General features: G+C 44.6%; 1 protein-coding gene across 2 annotated transcripts in view; it reads left to right on the top strand.

The window, feature by feature from the left end:
• The window catches only part of LOC143302353 (piwi-like protein 1), a 53298-nt gene that overhangs the window by 19505 nt on the left and 17770 nt on the right, over positions 1 to 16023 (top strand). For both annotated transcript variants that reach the window (XM_076616994.1, XM_076616995.1), the window contains exons 8-11: positions 1606 to 1714; positions 4373 to 4496; positions 8662 to 8779; positions 11710 to 11836. In XM_076616994.1, the coding sequence (XP_076473109.1) occupies positions 1606 to 1714; positions 4373 to 4496; positions 8662 to 8779; positions 11710 to 11836 (478 nt within the window). The remainder of the gene's footprint in view (positions 1 to 1605; positions 1715 to 4372; positions 4497 to 8661; positions 8780 to 11709; positions 11837 to 16023) is intronic.

Raw genomic sequence — 16023 nt, forward strand, 5'->3', positions numbered from 1 at the left:
TGAGGGTCCCGGGTTCAAATCACAGTGACGGCGCCTGGTGGGTAAAGGGTGGAGATTTTTATGATCTCCCAGGTCAACATATATGCAGACCTGCTAGTGCCTGAACCCCCTTCGTGTGTATATGCAAGCAGAAGATCAAATATGCACGTTAAAGATCCTGTAATCCATGTCAGCGTTCGTTAGGTTATGGAAACAAGAACATACCCAGCATGCACACCCTGAAAACGGAGTATGGCTGCCTACATGGCGGGGTAAAAACGGTCATACACGTAAAAGCCCGCTCGTGTGCATACAAGTGAACGCAGAAGAAGAAGTTCATTGTGTATGTGTATGTTTTCTGCCTTCCCATTCCAGCCCCCTTTCTTTTTTCACGCAACCCGTGACACTTTTTTTTTTCTCTTTTCTGCAGTCTGTGATGTACTGTCTGCGGTGTTTTGCTCTGGCAAATAGGTAGTGAAATTGTGAACACTGGGATGGGCACTAACTATCCATTCTACATTATTTGCCTGTTGGCCATATTTGTGTATTTTTTGTTTGGCTTTGAAGTGGGTTTGTTTTTTTTTTATCCCTTTTTTAATGATTTTTTTGTAGCCTGGCGATGATGAATTAAGCGGAAGGGCTGATGTCCTGAGCACAGCCCAGAACTATTTGCTCTTTGGAGCTAAATGGTTAGGATAGTGTGTCATTAACTGTTTGATGCCTGTGGATGGGTGTGGAGGGGGGGGGGGTGTTGTGTGTGTGTAGATGTGACAGTCATGAGTTGACACGACTGAGCATTGGTATGGTTTGGCAGTCCTGATACGGCCCTGCGCGGTCAGCTGGAATACAAGCAACAGTAAACCGATGTTCATGATCCAGTTGGATTTTTGATCCTCTGAGAAACTGATGGAATGGTCAACGTTAGAGGCATGTCCAACGGGCGCAATAGCCGAATGGTTAAAGCGTTGGACTTTCAATCTGAGGGTCCCGGGTTCGAATCTCGGTGACGGCGTCTGGTGGGTAAAAGGTGGAGATTTTTCCGATCTCCCAGGTCAACATATTTGCAGACCTGCTAGTGCCTGAACCCCCTTCATGTGTATACGCAAGCAAAAGATCAAATACGCACGTTAAAGATCCTGTAATCCATTTCAGCGTTTGGTGGGTTATGGAAACAAGTACATACCCAGCATGCACACCCCCGAAAGCGGAGTATGGCTGCCTACATGGCGGGGTAAAAACGGTCATACACGTAAAAGCCCACTCGTGTATATACGAGTGAACGGGGGAGTTGCAGCCCACGAACAAAGAAGAAGAGGCATGTCCTTTGTTTGTGGACATGAATGTGACTGTGCTTGTGCCTAGATTTCTTTTCTGTGTAGGTTTTTTTTTTGGGGGGGGGGGTATTTTCTTTTTTCCATTTGGTCAGGTTCTACACGACCAATATTTAGTATGTCAGCCCTGACATAATGCTGAGTATTCAGGCGGGCTTTAAGTGACAAAAATATGAGAGATAAAAATCAGAAAGAGAAGAGAGCAAGGATGTATTCTGAAATATTACATAGTGAAGTGATGTGATGCAAAATGTGGTTATTTTGTCCTCTGTGTGTGTGTGTGTGTGTGTTTCAGGTACAACAACAAAACCTACACTGTGGATGACATAGACTGGCTCAGAAGAGTTACAGAAAAGTTTGAGAAGGGTAGCAGTTTAATCAGCTATGTCGACTATTACAAGTCGGTCGGTATTGTATTGCTTTGTATTATTTTTTTTTGCCTCAACAGATTTCTGTGTGTGAAATTGGTGCTTCTCTCCCCTAGGGAGAGTGCATTAACACATTCCACAATACATGGCCACCCTTTTTTTCTAATTTATTTTTCCTGTCTCCAAATGGGTTTGTTTTAGAATAAAAGGGGTTCCTCTACGAAATTTTGCTAATGACACTCCTTTGGTTGCCACAGGTTCTTTAAATGAGCTAACTGCATGCTGCATGTGGAAGATTGATTTATCATCTCATCCAATTGACTAGCAACCAGACCACCACTCAAGGTCTGATGGAGGGAATGGTAAAAATCCTGGTCTGCTGGTGGGACTCGAACTCATGGGCGGTCATTTCCTTTTTGGTTGATTTACCTAAACTGGGCCACCAGCGGACAGTTACTGTGTGTATGTGAATGAACTTGAGTATTGTCAGGCAGGCCATCACGCTAGGCATGGCTGTGATGCAAGACGTTCACTTTCATTGTAGTATTTCACAACTCGTCATCGTGGGTGAATGTGTATGTGAGTGCGTTTGTATGTGGGTGGGTGTGTGTGTGTGTGCGTGTTTCAGCTTGCTTGAACTTGTATTTGATGATAAAACAGGAGAGGCAAGGCCTTCAAGACTCACTTGTGATACACTTTTTTTTTAAAATCCAAGCTTTTTATGTATTGAGTATAATTTCAAAATGTAATGTTTAAGATGAGAAAGATCAGTTTAAAGCAAATTAAGTCCCCTAGCATTAATTACAGAGTAATTTCCCTTTTTTACTATCTGCACCAAAACGTTTGCAAAATAAATAAAATTTCCATGCTTAGCAAAAGAAGTTCCTGTTTGAACAAAAAATGATAATAATGACTGCTCGTGTTGTTGGTTCAGAATATCAGATCAAAGTGCCAAGTTTGGAGAATACAAAAAATATAAATATAACAGTAAATGCAGTTTGCAAATAATTAGGCTTCTTTTTTTTTCTTTCTTTTTTTTTGTGCCCATCCCAGAGGTGCAATATTGTTTTAAACAAGATGACTGGAAAGAACTGAATTTTTCCTATTTTTATGCCAAATTTGGTGTCAACTGACAAAGTATTTGCAGAGAAAATGTCAGTGTTAAAGTTTACCACGGACACACAGACACACACACACACACAGACAACCGAACATCGGGTTAAAACATAGATTCACTTTGTTTACACAAGTGAGTCAAAAACCAATTCTACATTGATCTGGGTCACAAAAACACAATAACCCTGATCAGGAATTCAAGTAAGTCCAGATATTATGGAAAAAAAGATCTGAGCTTGGTGACACATCACTTGTCATATCAACAAAACTGCATTTGAGTGTTTTCCGGTAATTACAGATAAAACTTTTCATTACATGACAGTTTCAGGACAGCGTGATAAATGACATCTTGTACACAACAGAAAAAGGAAAGATTTCTGACAACCAGTTTGATGTACTGATAGTCTTACTAAAAAAATGATTGTATGTAAAAAAATAGATTGCATAGATTTTGGTCTGAAATTGAAAGATGTAGATGTGTGTGTGTGTGTGTGTGTATACAATTGCTTAGATTTTAATCAGCAGTTTCAACAACAAAAAATGTAATAGTGAGCAGTGAATCATAAAAGAAACATTTCTCTGTGGCTTAACCAACTTGTTTTTCACTTGATGATATCTGTGCATTTGCCCGTGATTAAAAGAAAGAAAAAAGATGTGCATGTCATATTTGAAAGATTTTTCAATGATCTGTTCATTTGTGAACACACCATTGGCTGGGCTCATGATGTTCTGTACAGTTGTCTTAACTCACTCAGTACGGCCAGTCCTCTCTTCTCTTCAACACAGACCCCTCGGATGTCCAGTGGGTGTCTGAATGACCCAACCTTTAGCTTCCGTCGTCAGAATTGGGGTATTCTTTGTCAACATTCACCTCTTCAGTATAAGAGCCTTCCGCTTGCAATATTTTGATGATGGTAATTGGGGTGAAATGCTGTTAACGTCGTCTCTTTCGCCGTTCGTATGGAGAGAGTTAACTCATCCTACTCCAGGTATGCCTTAACTCCTACCATGATTACTTCCCCTGTGGACCAGGTACGAGTATTCTGGTACCAACACACTATAACTTATTTCATTCATTCTTGCTTGGTACAAGTGGCATTCTAAACTGAACCGTTTATGGATTCCAGAAGCATGAAAACGAAGCTTTGTTCGACTGATTAAATCGACAGTTCTCCTGTTTTCGCTGTTTTAGTGAAGCTTCAGTTGCAGTTTCAGTAGCTCAAGGAGGCGTCACTGCGTTCAGACAAATCCATATACGCTACACCACATCTGCCAAGCAGATACCTGATCAGCAGCGTAACCCAACGCGCTTAAAAATGGCAGCGGTGGGATTCGAACCCACGCCTCCGAAGAGACTGGTGAAGCACTCTGCAGTGGTCTCATGTAGAGCTGGTCCAGGGGAGTAGTAGCAGGGCACGTAGCTGTGGGGTAGAACGAGTTAAGAAAAGACTGGTCAAACATGGGTGGGTGGGTGTATGTGTGTGGGTAAGGGTGTACGTGTGTGGGCGTATTTGTGCGTGTGTGTGTGTGTGTTTACTCATGTGTGTGTGTGTGTGTTTCTCTGGCTGCTGTGTTCAGCAATACGGCAAAGAAATCAAAGACCTGAACCAGCCGCTGCTGATCACCAGGGCGAAGAAGAAAGATCTGCGCAGTGGACAGTTCCCCAACATCTACCTGGTGCCAGAGCTGTGCATTCTCACAGGTATGGACATAGTGGATTATTTTCATGCTTCTAATTTTACCAGCTAATTGTTGAGTGTTTTTGCGTTGTATGCTAGATTTAGAGATCGATCAGTCGTACATGCTTTGGATGGTAATGTTCACGCCATGTAACGAGTTGCCATCATTTTAATCGGCCATTGTTTACCTGGAAGTCATCGCATAGAAACTCCATAATTAAAACACACGAGAAGTTTATCGATTGATGTTTCTGTTTAAGAATATGGTAATCATTATAGTAATGGAAACACAAAGTTTGAAAACATATTGATACATGAACAATATCAGTATATTGATGTTTATTTCATCTGATTGAAATAAAAATAGATTTAAGTAGTTATGATAACTGGTGAGAACGTCTGGAACAGAAGTGGATTTCTTTTCGTTTCATTACTTGATCCCTCGCTCCCTCCCTCTCTGCCCCCCTCTCAACCTCCCTCCCTCTCTCTCTGTCATGTGCAGTTTCAGTTCAGTTTCAGTTTCTCAGGAGGTATCACTGCATTCAGACTACTACTACTTCGTTCGTGGGCTGCAACTCTGGGCTTTCAACTGGGCTTTCACGTACCCCGCCATGTAGGCAGCCATACTCCGTTTTTTTTAGGGGAGGTGCATGCTGGGTATGTTCTTGTTTCCATAACCCACCGAACGCTGACATGGATTACAGGATCTTTAACGTGCATATTTGATCTTCTGCTTGCGTATACACACAAAGAGGGTTCAGGCACTAGCAGGTCTGCACATATGCTGACCTGGGAGATCAGAAAAATCTCCACCCTTTACCTACCAGGCGCCATTGCCAAGATTCGAACCAGGGACCCTGAGATTGAAAGTCCAGTGCTTTAACCACTTGGCTATTGCGCCTGTCGCTGCATTCAGACAAACCACATATGCTACACCACCTGCTAGGCACACGCCTGACCATAATCCAGTGCACTTTTTTTTTCTTTGTAATGAACCTTTTTTAATTTCATTTCAGACAACGAAACCGAACATTGACACACGACCAGAAAAAACAACAAAAAAAACAAAACAAAATGGATAATCATCATCATTTCCTTACACTGAGTATATCATTCAATTATCCATGCAAATACATACAAACTCACACACATGCACACATACGTACATACGTACACATATAAACACAAACACACACTACCACAAGCACACAAATCCACAGACATGCACACAAACATATCGGCACCTGTATACACGCACCTTCATCCACTGATGTCTGCATGCAATGTATACATTAAACGTCATTGAACACAGCACCCATACCTCATAGCATGTTCAGATAATCGATGCTGTCCTTTTGTGGGTTTTTTGTTGTTTTTTTGTTGTCCTTCTGTATTCCACTCATGCCCCTAGAAATATTATGCAGCGATATGTATATATTGAACGAGTGATAAGTATAATCCAGTGCACTTTGTCAGGCCTTGAGTGCATGCATATATATATATATGTGTGTGTGTGTGTATTTGTGTGCCTTTCAGAGTAGATTTCTTCTGCATGATTTTGAAAGAAGACACTTTTGTTTCTATGGGTTTATGTGTCAGTGTGCCAAGTGCGTGCTGCACACAGGACCTGGGTTTATCATCTCCTCCAGATGACTGGACACCGTTTAATTCTTCAATCACACCTGTGAGAAAGGGCGAGAGCAGTATTCAAACCCAGACATCCCTCTCACAGACTGTGCATTGGCAAATAAGCTTAACTCTCTCCATACGAACGGCGAAAGAGACGACGTTAACAGCGTTTCACCCCAATTACCATCATCAAAATATTGCAAGCGGAAGGCTCTTATACTGAAGAGGTGAATGTTGACAAAGAATACCACAATTCTGACGACGGAAGCTAAAGGTTGGGTCATTCAGACACCCACTGGACATCCGAGGGGTCTGTGTAGAGGAGAACAGAGGACTGGCCGTACTGAGTGAGTTAAACACTCTGCCACCGCCCTGTTTATGTGCATGATACTCTTGATCAGGAATGCATGTTCTTACAGTGTGTCATCACATTCCCTTTTTTTTCTTTTTTTTTTTTTTTTTTCTTTTGCTTGCTACCCCAACATCTGCACCGTTTCAGTGGCATTACACCCACGCCGCTCATTTAGATTCCCCCATACACGGCCACACCCAGGTACGTCCATCGCAGTTCCAGCATCGGCAGTCCACCGGGAACCATCGATGTTAGGTCACCAGGAGGCCACACACCAGAGGAGACCCTGCACTGCTGCCGAGTCACTTCGGTGGTGTTCAGTGGTGCCTGTTCTGATTCAACGTACTCAGGACACCACCTACTAAGCCCCCTACTAACGACAATAATGGCTTAGTCGCGGAGCCAGACTGAGTGAGCGTCCCTCCCAGAGTGGAGACCGCCACCACATTCCTTTCCCGTTCCCCTTGTCCTAGCATGACAGCACAAGCAGAGAAAAAGCATGAGAAGTTTTCGTGTTGGAATACCACCCCTGCCAACCACCACCCACAGGGTTTCACCAACTATGCAAGACTTGATGAATAATAATGATAATGGTACTTATATAGCACTAAATCTTGTGCATAAACAAATCAAAGCGCTTTCGCACCAGTCATTCTCACGCAAGCATAACTCTAAAACTGAAAAAAAAAAAAACTAAAAAGACCAGGAAGAGGCAGGGAAGGGAGGCTATTTTGGGAAGAGGTGGGTTTTAAGGCCAGACTTGAAAGAGCTGAGTGTGGAGACTTGACGAAGCGAAAGAGGAAGTTCATTCCAATTGCAAGGTCCAGAGACAGAGAAAGAACGGTGGCCAACAGTCGAGAGTTTGAATCTGGGTATGTGTAAGTGGAGTGGATCTGAAGCTGATCGTAGTGAGCGAGATGGAGTGTAGAGGTGAAGGCAGCCACAGAGATAGGAAGGGGCTGATTTGTGAATACATTTGTAGCATAGAGTGCTGATCTTGTACTTTATTCGGTGTGAGACAGGGAGCCAGTGGAGATGTTGCAAAAGAGGAGTGGTGTGCTCAGATCTTTTCTTTCTGAGGACGAGTCGGGCAGCAGAATTTTGTATGCGCTGAAGGGACTGAATGGATGAAGCAGGCAAACCAGACAATAGAGAGTTACAGTAGAGTTATGAATCTGTTTGTAGATGGGTGAACTGACAGCTGGTATGGGGGAAAACGTACACTGGCAGGCAGAAGAAAAATGTGTCAAAATGGGTCACACTGCGCTTGCAGCAACACACTCTCCCTGGGGAGACCAGCCTGAATTTCACTTACAGAAATCTGAAAATGCAATGCAACGCAGCGCAATGCAATACATGCAATGCAGTGCAATGCAACACAGCGCAATGCAATACATGCAATGCAGTGCAATGCAACGCAACGCAACGCAATATATGTAGAAGTTTCACTCAGAGAAATCTGTTGTGACAGAAATGGAAAACAATACAATACAATACAGTACAATACAGTACATGTAGAAGTGCTTTCTGGTCGATAGAGAGGAAGAAGTGTGCATTATAGGGAGAATTTGACGGGCGCAATAGCCGAATGGTTAAAGCGTTGGACTTTCAATCTGAGGGTCCCGGGTTCGAATCACGGTGACGGCGCCTGGTGGGTAAAGGGGTGGAGATTTTTACGATCTCCCAGGTCAACATATGTGCAGACCTGCTAGTGCCTGAACCCCCTTCGTGTGTATATGCAAGCAGAAGATCAAATACGCACGTTAAAGATCCTGTAATCCATGTCAGTGTTCAGTGGGTTATGGAAACAAGAACATACCCAGCATGCACACCCCCGAAAACGGAGTATGGCTGCCTACATGGCGGGGTAAAAACGGTCATACACGTAAAAGCCCACTCGTGTGCATACGAATGAACGCAGAAGAAGGAGGGAGAATTTACTAACAGTACAGGTGCACCTTCAGTAATTACTAAACCTGTATACTTTTAAAACTTTGAAGCTGAAAATTCCTTTTTATAAGGTCCAAAGCTTCTTCAAAATCTTAGCAGAATTAAAAGCCTGAGTCAGTGTTTCTTACGGAGATGATTAATAAGGTCATTGATAGCTATATATTTTTCTGAGTTATCTGTTTGCAACAGATCCAATCATTCATTCTTTGTTTTTTTATTTGATTGGGTAGAAACCCATTTTCATGGAACTGTTGCAGGTTTGACGGAATCCAACAGAACCAACTACGCACTGATGAGAGATGTGGCCACCTACACACGGCTGGAGCCTGAAGGGCGTATCCAGAGACTGGATACATTCATCAAACAAGTACACAGGTGAGTGGTGTTGGTTTATATAGGCACTGTCTGTGTCACCAGACTAGAAGATTTCATGAAACAGGAACATGAGTGATTGGTGTTGGTTAATAGAGACTGTCCGTGTCACCAGACTAGAAACATTCATGAAACAAGTACACTAGTGAGTGGTGTTGATTTAACTCACTCCGGACGATGGAACGCAATAGCGGTTTTGACAATTAACAATTTTTCCACGTTTTCCTCATGAGGTAGCATTACAGTCGCAGCTACACCAGGCATTGTGAACATGCCAAGAGCCAAATGGAAAGTTTCTTCATGAGATTACATAACAACACACTCCACAGCGAGTCAGCAAGTTCAGGACCCCACACAAGCTAATCTGCATACGTATCAAAAATGGCATCGCAGGAGATACAAATGGAAATTTTTGGAGCAAACTAGATCACGACAGTGGCTTTTGCCACTGCTGAAGTGATTGAAATGCTTCAAACTGAAGGTTTCGACGTCAACGAGGATGATGAAGACATTGAATTAAGTATCTGCAGTGAAGAAAGCTACCAGCAAGAAGGTACTGATAGTGACTCAGCTTCTGAGAGCAGTGAAGAGGGAGGGGGGTGGGCATTCACATGACGTGAGGAGAGGGGTCAGTGGGCCAAGTACAGTGAGTTTCATTCAGTACTTTGTTTTGTATTTTTTGTGATTTTTTTTCCCTAACCGTAACAAATGGGTCATCTGTTGGGAAAAGCAAGGGAGAAAACTATTTGTCCAGAGTGAGTTAAAGGGACTGTCTGTGTCACCACAACTAGAAACATTCATGAAACAAGTACATGAGTGAGTGGTGTTGATTTACAGGGACTGTCCGTGTCACCACGACTAGAAACATTCATGAAACAAGTACATGAGTGAGTGGTGTTGATTTACAGGGACTGTCCGTGTCACCACGACTAGAAACATTCATGAAACAAGTACATGAGTGAGTGGTGGTGCTTTACAGGGACTGTCCGTGTCACCACGACTAGAAACATTCATGAAACAAGTACATGAGTGGTGTTGATTTACAGGGACTGTCCGTGTCACCAGACTAGAAACATTCATGAAACAACTACATGAGTGGTGTTGATTTACAGGGACTGTCCGTGTCACCACGACTAGACAACATTCATGAAACAACTACATGAGTGGTGTTGATTTACAGGGACTGTCCGTGTCACCAGACTAGAAACATTCATGAAACAACTACATGAGTGGTGTTGATTTACAGGGACTGTCCGTGTCACCAGACTAAACAACATTCATGAAACAAGTACATGAGTGAGTGGTGTTGATTTACAGGGACTGTCCGTGTCACCACGACTAGAAACATTCATGAAACAACTACATGAGTGGTGTTGATTTACAGGGACTGTCCGTGTCACCACGACTAGAAACATTCATGAAACAAGTACATGAGTGAGTGGTGTTGATTTACAGGGACTGTCCGTGTCACCAGACTAGACAACATTCATGAAACAAGTACATGAGTGAGTGGTGTTGATTTACAGGGACTGTCCGTGTCACCACGACTAGAAACATTCATGAAACAAGTACATGAGTGGTGTTGATTTACAGGGACTGTCCGTGTCACCAGACTAGAAACATTCATGAAACAAGTACATGAGTGAGTGGTGTTGATTTACAGGGACTGTCCGTGTCACCACGACTAGAAACATTCATGAAACAACTACATGAGTGGTGTTGATTTACAGGGACTGTCCGTGTCACCAGACTAGACAACATTCATGAAACAAGTACATGAGTGGTGTTGATTTACAGGGACTGTCCATGTCACCAGACTAGAAACATTCATGAAACAACTACATGACTGGTGTTGATTTACAGGGACTGTCCATGTCACCAGACTAGAAACATTCATGAAACAACTACATGAGTGGTGTTGATTTACAGGGACTGTCCGTGTCACCACGACTAGAAACATTCATGAAACAAGTACATGAGTGAGTGGTGGTGCTTTTTTTTTTTTTTTTTTTTTAGAGACTGGTCGTTTCTCAGGTCCTCCAGATGTAAAGGCCCCAAGCAGAGATGATGAGCTGCTTGAGCAAGACAGTAATAGTGGTAACATTATGTATCACAGTACATGATGACTTATAGAAATGCACTGCTTGTTAAGTAGGACAAAGAAAAAAAAATATAGTGGTGATGATGATGTGTTTGAAAAGCAATGTGTAAGGGATGATAGAAATTTATATTTGATGTAGAATTTAGATATGTTCACAAAGAAACCACGGATTTGAAGGAGAAAGATTTGTTATTAGCAGTATCAGTATTAGTGTTATAATTAGTAGTAGTAGTATTTTGTTTTTGCCCCAGAGGAAAGAGGTTACCCTCTTTCACAGATGTTTAGGGTACATATTAGTTACTTGCAACAGGGCTGTTATTTCTTCTGTTGGTTTTTTTTTTTTTCACGCTTTATAATTCAGAAGGGCAATGATATCCATATCTTCATCTGCCATCCTAAATGTCTGTCAGTTTCTCAAATTTCCTGACCAGCACTGCAGGTGTCTGTATCTCTTGGGCCTGGTAGGCGCGGAGTTACAAAATGAGAGTACAACCTTTGTCGAGTGGTCCCAAACCTAAATGGACCCACATGATAGCACCATAATCATCACCTGTATTATTCATCTTCATCATCATCCCCCACCCGACCCCCCAAAAAAGAAGAAGAAAAAAAAAAGGAAACAAAACGTCCCAAATTCTGGGGCACAAAAAAACCCCAACATCTACACACAAAAGAAAGAAAACAAAACGTCCGAATTTCTGGGGCTAAAACAGTCCCCACCCCCCCCCCCCTGACCCCCCCCCCCCCCCCCCCCCCCACCTACCTCCCCACCTCCCCAAGAAGAAAAAAAAACAGGATGTATTATTTCAGTACTGACGCCTGCGTGGTTTAGTACGTCGGCAGTGGTTCAGGAGCTGAGGGGTTGGCAGATGGAACTGGAGAGGGACGTGGTCACCATCTCCGCCCGCCAGCTGGAGAGGGAACAAGTGTACATGCGGGAACGTGACAAGGATGTTCTGGTGAGATGGCCTTCCTGTCTGTGGACTGTGATAAGAAACTCTATTTATCTTTGTATTTCTTTTTATCACAGCAGATTTCTCTGTGTGAAATTCGGGCTGCTCTCCCCAGGGAGAGCGCGTCGCTACACTACAGCGCCACCCATTTTTTTGTATTTTTTCCTGCGTGCAGTTTTATTTGTTTTTCCTATCAAAGCGTATTTTTCTACAGAATTTTTCCAGGAACAACCCTTTTGTTGCCGTGGGTTCTTATACGTGCGCTAAGTGCATGCTGCACACGGGACCTCGGTTTATCACCTCATCCGAATGACTAGCGTCCAGACCACCACTCCAGGTCTAGTGGAGGGGGAGAAAATATCGGCGCCTGAGCCATGATTCAAACCAGCGCGCTCAGATTCTCTCGTTTCCTAGGCGGACGCATTACCTCTAGGCCATCACTCCACTCTAGGGAGAGCTGGACAGTACAAGATCTTCTTCAGAGAAGAAGCCCCCACCCCCCCACCCCCCTCTCAAGTGTTTCGGCCCTTCGCTCCTTACACTCTAAGGGGGCTGGGACTGTCTTACACTACTGTTGTCTTAGCACGCATGCATGCAGTTCTTCTTAGCTTTGCCAGACTCCCCATCTCGTTTCTCCTCACCCTTCGTTCTCTTCTTAACAAACCTTTCATCGAACCTTTCTTCTCCCATCTCCAGTTTTTGTCTTCTTTCTTGTTGCATTCGTCCTGTAGGTTTTCCTTCCGCTCTTGACAGAGGGAGTCGGTGTAGTGACCTTGTTTCTGTTGTCTGCGTGGGTGGGTGGGGGAGTCGGGTGTAATGACCGTGTTTCTGTTGTCTGCGTGTGTGTGTGTGTGTGGGGGGGGGGGGGGTCAGTGTAATGACCATGTTTCTGTTGTCTGCGTGGGTGGGTGGGGGAGTCAGTGTAATGACCCTGTTTCTGTTGTCTGCGTGGGGGGGGGGGAGGGGTGTGTGGGGGGAGTCAGTGTAATGACCATGTTTCTGTTATTTACGGGGGGGGGGGGGGGGGGGGGGGAGTCGGTGTAATGGCCATGTTTCTGTTGTCTGCGTGGGTTGGTGGGGGGTGGGGGGGGGGGGGGTCAGTGTAATGACCATGTTTCTGTTGTCTGCATGGGTGGGGGGGGGGGGTCAGGGGGGGGGGGGGTCAGTGTAATGACCATGTTTCTGTTGTCTGCGGGGGAGGGGGGTAGTAGTCAGTATAATGACCATGTTTCTGTTGTCTGCGGGGGAGGGGGTGGGTGGCTGGGGGGGAGTCAGTGTAATGATCCTGTTTCTGTTGTCTGCGTGGGTGGGTGGGTGGGGAGTCAGTGTAATGACCCTGTTTCTGTTGTCTGTGTGGGTGGGTGGGGGAGTCAGTGTAATGACCATGTTTCTGTTGTCTGCGGGGGAGGGGGTGGGGGGGGTCAGTGTAATGACCTTGTTTCTGTTGTCTGTGTGGGTGAGGGGGGGGGAGTCAGTGTAATGACCCTGTTTCTGTTGTCTGCGTGGGTTGGGGGGGGTCAGTGTAATGACCTTGTTTCTGTTTGTGTGGGTGAGGGGGGGGGGGGCAGTCAGTGTAATGACCATGTTTCTGTTGTCTGCGTGGGTTGGTGGGGGTGTGGGGGGGAGTCAGTGTAATGACCATGTTTCTGTTGTCTGCGTGGGTTGGTGGGGTGGGGGGGGAGTCAGTGTAATGACCCTGTTTCTGTTGTCTGCGTGGGTTGGTGGGGGGGGGGGGGGGGGGGGCAGTCAGTGTAATGACCATGTTTCTGTTGTCTGCGTGGGTTGGTGGGGCGGGGGGGGAGTCAGTGTAATGACCATGTTTCTGTTGTCTGGGTGGGTGGGGAGTCGGTGTAATGACCCTGTTTCTGTTGTCTGCGTGGGGGGGGGGGGGGTCAGGGGGGGAGTCAGTGTAATGACCCTGTTTCTGTTGTCTGCATGGGTGGGTGGGGAGTCAGTGTAATGACCCTGTTTCTGTTGTCTGCGTGGGTTGGTGGGGGAGTCAGTGTAATGACCATGTTTCTGTTGTCTGCGTGGGTGGGGGGGGGGGTGTCAGGGGGGGAGTCAGTGTAATGACCCTGTTTCTGTTGTCTGCGGGGGAGGGGGTGGGTGGGTGGCGGGGGAGTCAGTGTAATGACCCTGTTTCTGTTTGTGTGGGTTGGTGGGGGGCGGGGGGGGAGGGGGAGTCAGTGTAATGACCATGTTTCTGTTTGTGTGGATGGGGGTGGGGGGGAGTCAGTGTAATGACCCTGTTTCTGTTGTCTGCGTGGGTGGGGGGGAGCGGGGGGGAAGGGGGGGGGGGGAGTCAGTGTAATGACCATGTTTCTGTTTGTGTGGATGGGGGTGGGGGGGAGTCAGTGTAATGACCCTGTTTCTGTTGTCTGCATGGGTGGGGGGGAGCAGGGGGGAAGGGGGGGGGGAGTCAGTGTAATGACCCTGTTTCTGTTGTCTGTGTGGGTGGGAGGGGGTCAGGGGGGAGTCAGTGTAATGACCCTGTTTCTGTTGTCTGCGTGGGTGGGGGGGGGGGGGGGAGTCAGTGTAATGACCATGTTTCTGTTGTCTGCATGGGTGGGAGGGGGGGGGGGGGAGTCAGTGTAATGACCATGTTTCTGTTGTGTGCGTGGGTGGGTAGAGTGTGGGTGTGTGCGTGTGGGTGTGTCCATGTCCTGGTAAACTTCAACAAAGTCATTTTCTCTAGAAAATAACTTTGTCGGTACCAGATTCAGCATTAAATCAAGGTGGCAATCCTTCCAACATTCCAGATATTCCACATTCCACTTTTTGGGGTGCAAGGGGGATTGAATTGTATTTACACATCATGAGACTTTTATATTGTTTGCTTCTAGTCAGCAAGATTGTCTTGGTTAACTGCCAGGTAGTCGCTGAATCAGTGCAAAAGGCGTTAAGTTAAGTTGCAGATTTAATACATTTTGACATTGCAGTTGTCTGCAGTTAAAAGAAATATTCTGGATGGGCCACACACACACAGCACCATTGAGTTGTTTATTTCATGATGATATTATAAAAGAGGGTACTGAATTAACTGGAATCAACTTGCTGAATATTTTGAGTTGGCTTCAGCCACCATTTTGCTTGAAGGTCGGGTTCAATGGGAATGGTTTAACATGCTGATAGCTGCTTTTGGTATGAAGTTTCTTAGCAGTAGAGTCGTGGAAAACCGAGAAAATGGTAAAAAGTTCAACAAACATGTGACAATAAGCTGTTTGGATATTTAACAGTGAAATTCCATTCTAGTGTGACCAGAACTCTCTAGCTTTGATAAACCGTCACATTCTGACACAACTTTTCAGTCAACTGCAAAAAAAATTTTGTTGTTGTTGTTGTTGAACAATAACAAAATTTGGATCAACTCAGTACAGTTTACTTGTCATTTAACTGCAGCTATTTCAGTTGTTTAGAACAAAACATTTTTCATTCATGTTTTATTCCTTTAAAAGCAAAGTGATTAATGGCTATTTTGCCTGCATATCAGTTTGTGTGCAGTGTGCTGTAAAAAGGTTTGGAGTGATGATTTTTGAGAGCCGGAAAGTGGTGAGAAGAAAGGGAAAGGTTTGAAACTTTGACAGGTGTAATTGTAAAACAATGAAATGCCAGTTGATGTGGATTAGTTATTCCATCATTCCATTTCCAGCACATTCCGTCAATCAATCCGTCTCCTGCACAAAGTTTTTGGATCATTAAACACTGTTCTGATGGTTAAAAAAAATGAAGTTTTGAATCAATATAGTATTTACATGTTTTGTGGAGTGATGGCCTAGAGGTAACACATTCGCCTAGGAAGCGAGAGAATCTGAGCATGCTGGTTTGAATCATGCTCAGCCGCCGATATTTTCTCCCCCTCCACTAGACCTTGAGTGGTGGTCTGGACGCTAGTCATTCAGATGAAACAGTAAACCGAGGTCCTGTGTGCAGCATGCACTTAGCGCACGTAAAAGAACCCATAGCAACAAAAGTGTTGTTCCTGGCAAAATTATGTAGAAAAAAATCACTTCGATAGGAAAAATAAATAAAACTGCACGCAGGAAAAAATACAAAAAAAATGGGTGGCACTGTAGTGTAGCGACGCGCTCTCCCTGGAGAGAGCAGCCCAAATTTCACACAGAGAAATCTGTTGTGATAAAAAAAAAAACAAGAGAGGCAAGGCCTTCAAGACTCACTTGTGATAAATTAAGTCC

Source organism: Babylonia areolata, chromosome 29, assembly GCF_041734735.1.
Source record: "Babylonia areolata isolate BAREFJ2019XMU chromosome 29, ASM4173473v1, whole genome shotgun sequence".
Lineage (NCBI taxonomy): Eukaryota > Metazoa > Mollusca > Gastropoda > Neogastropoda > Buccinidae > Babylonia > Babylonia areolata.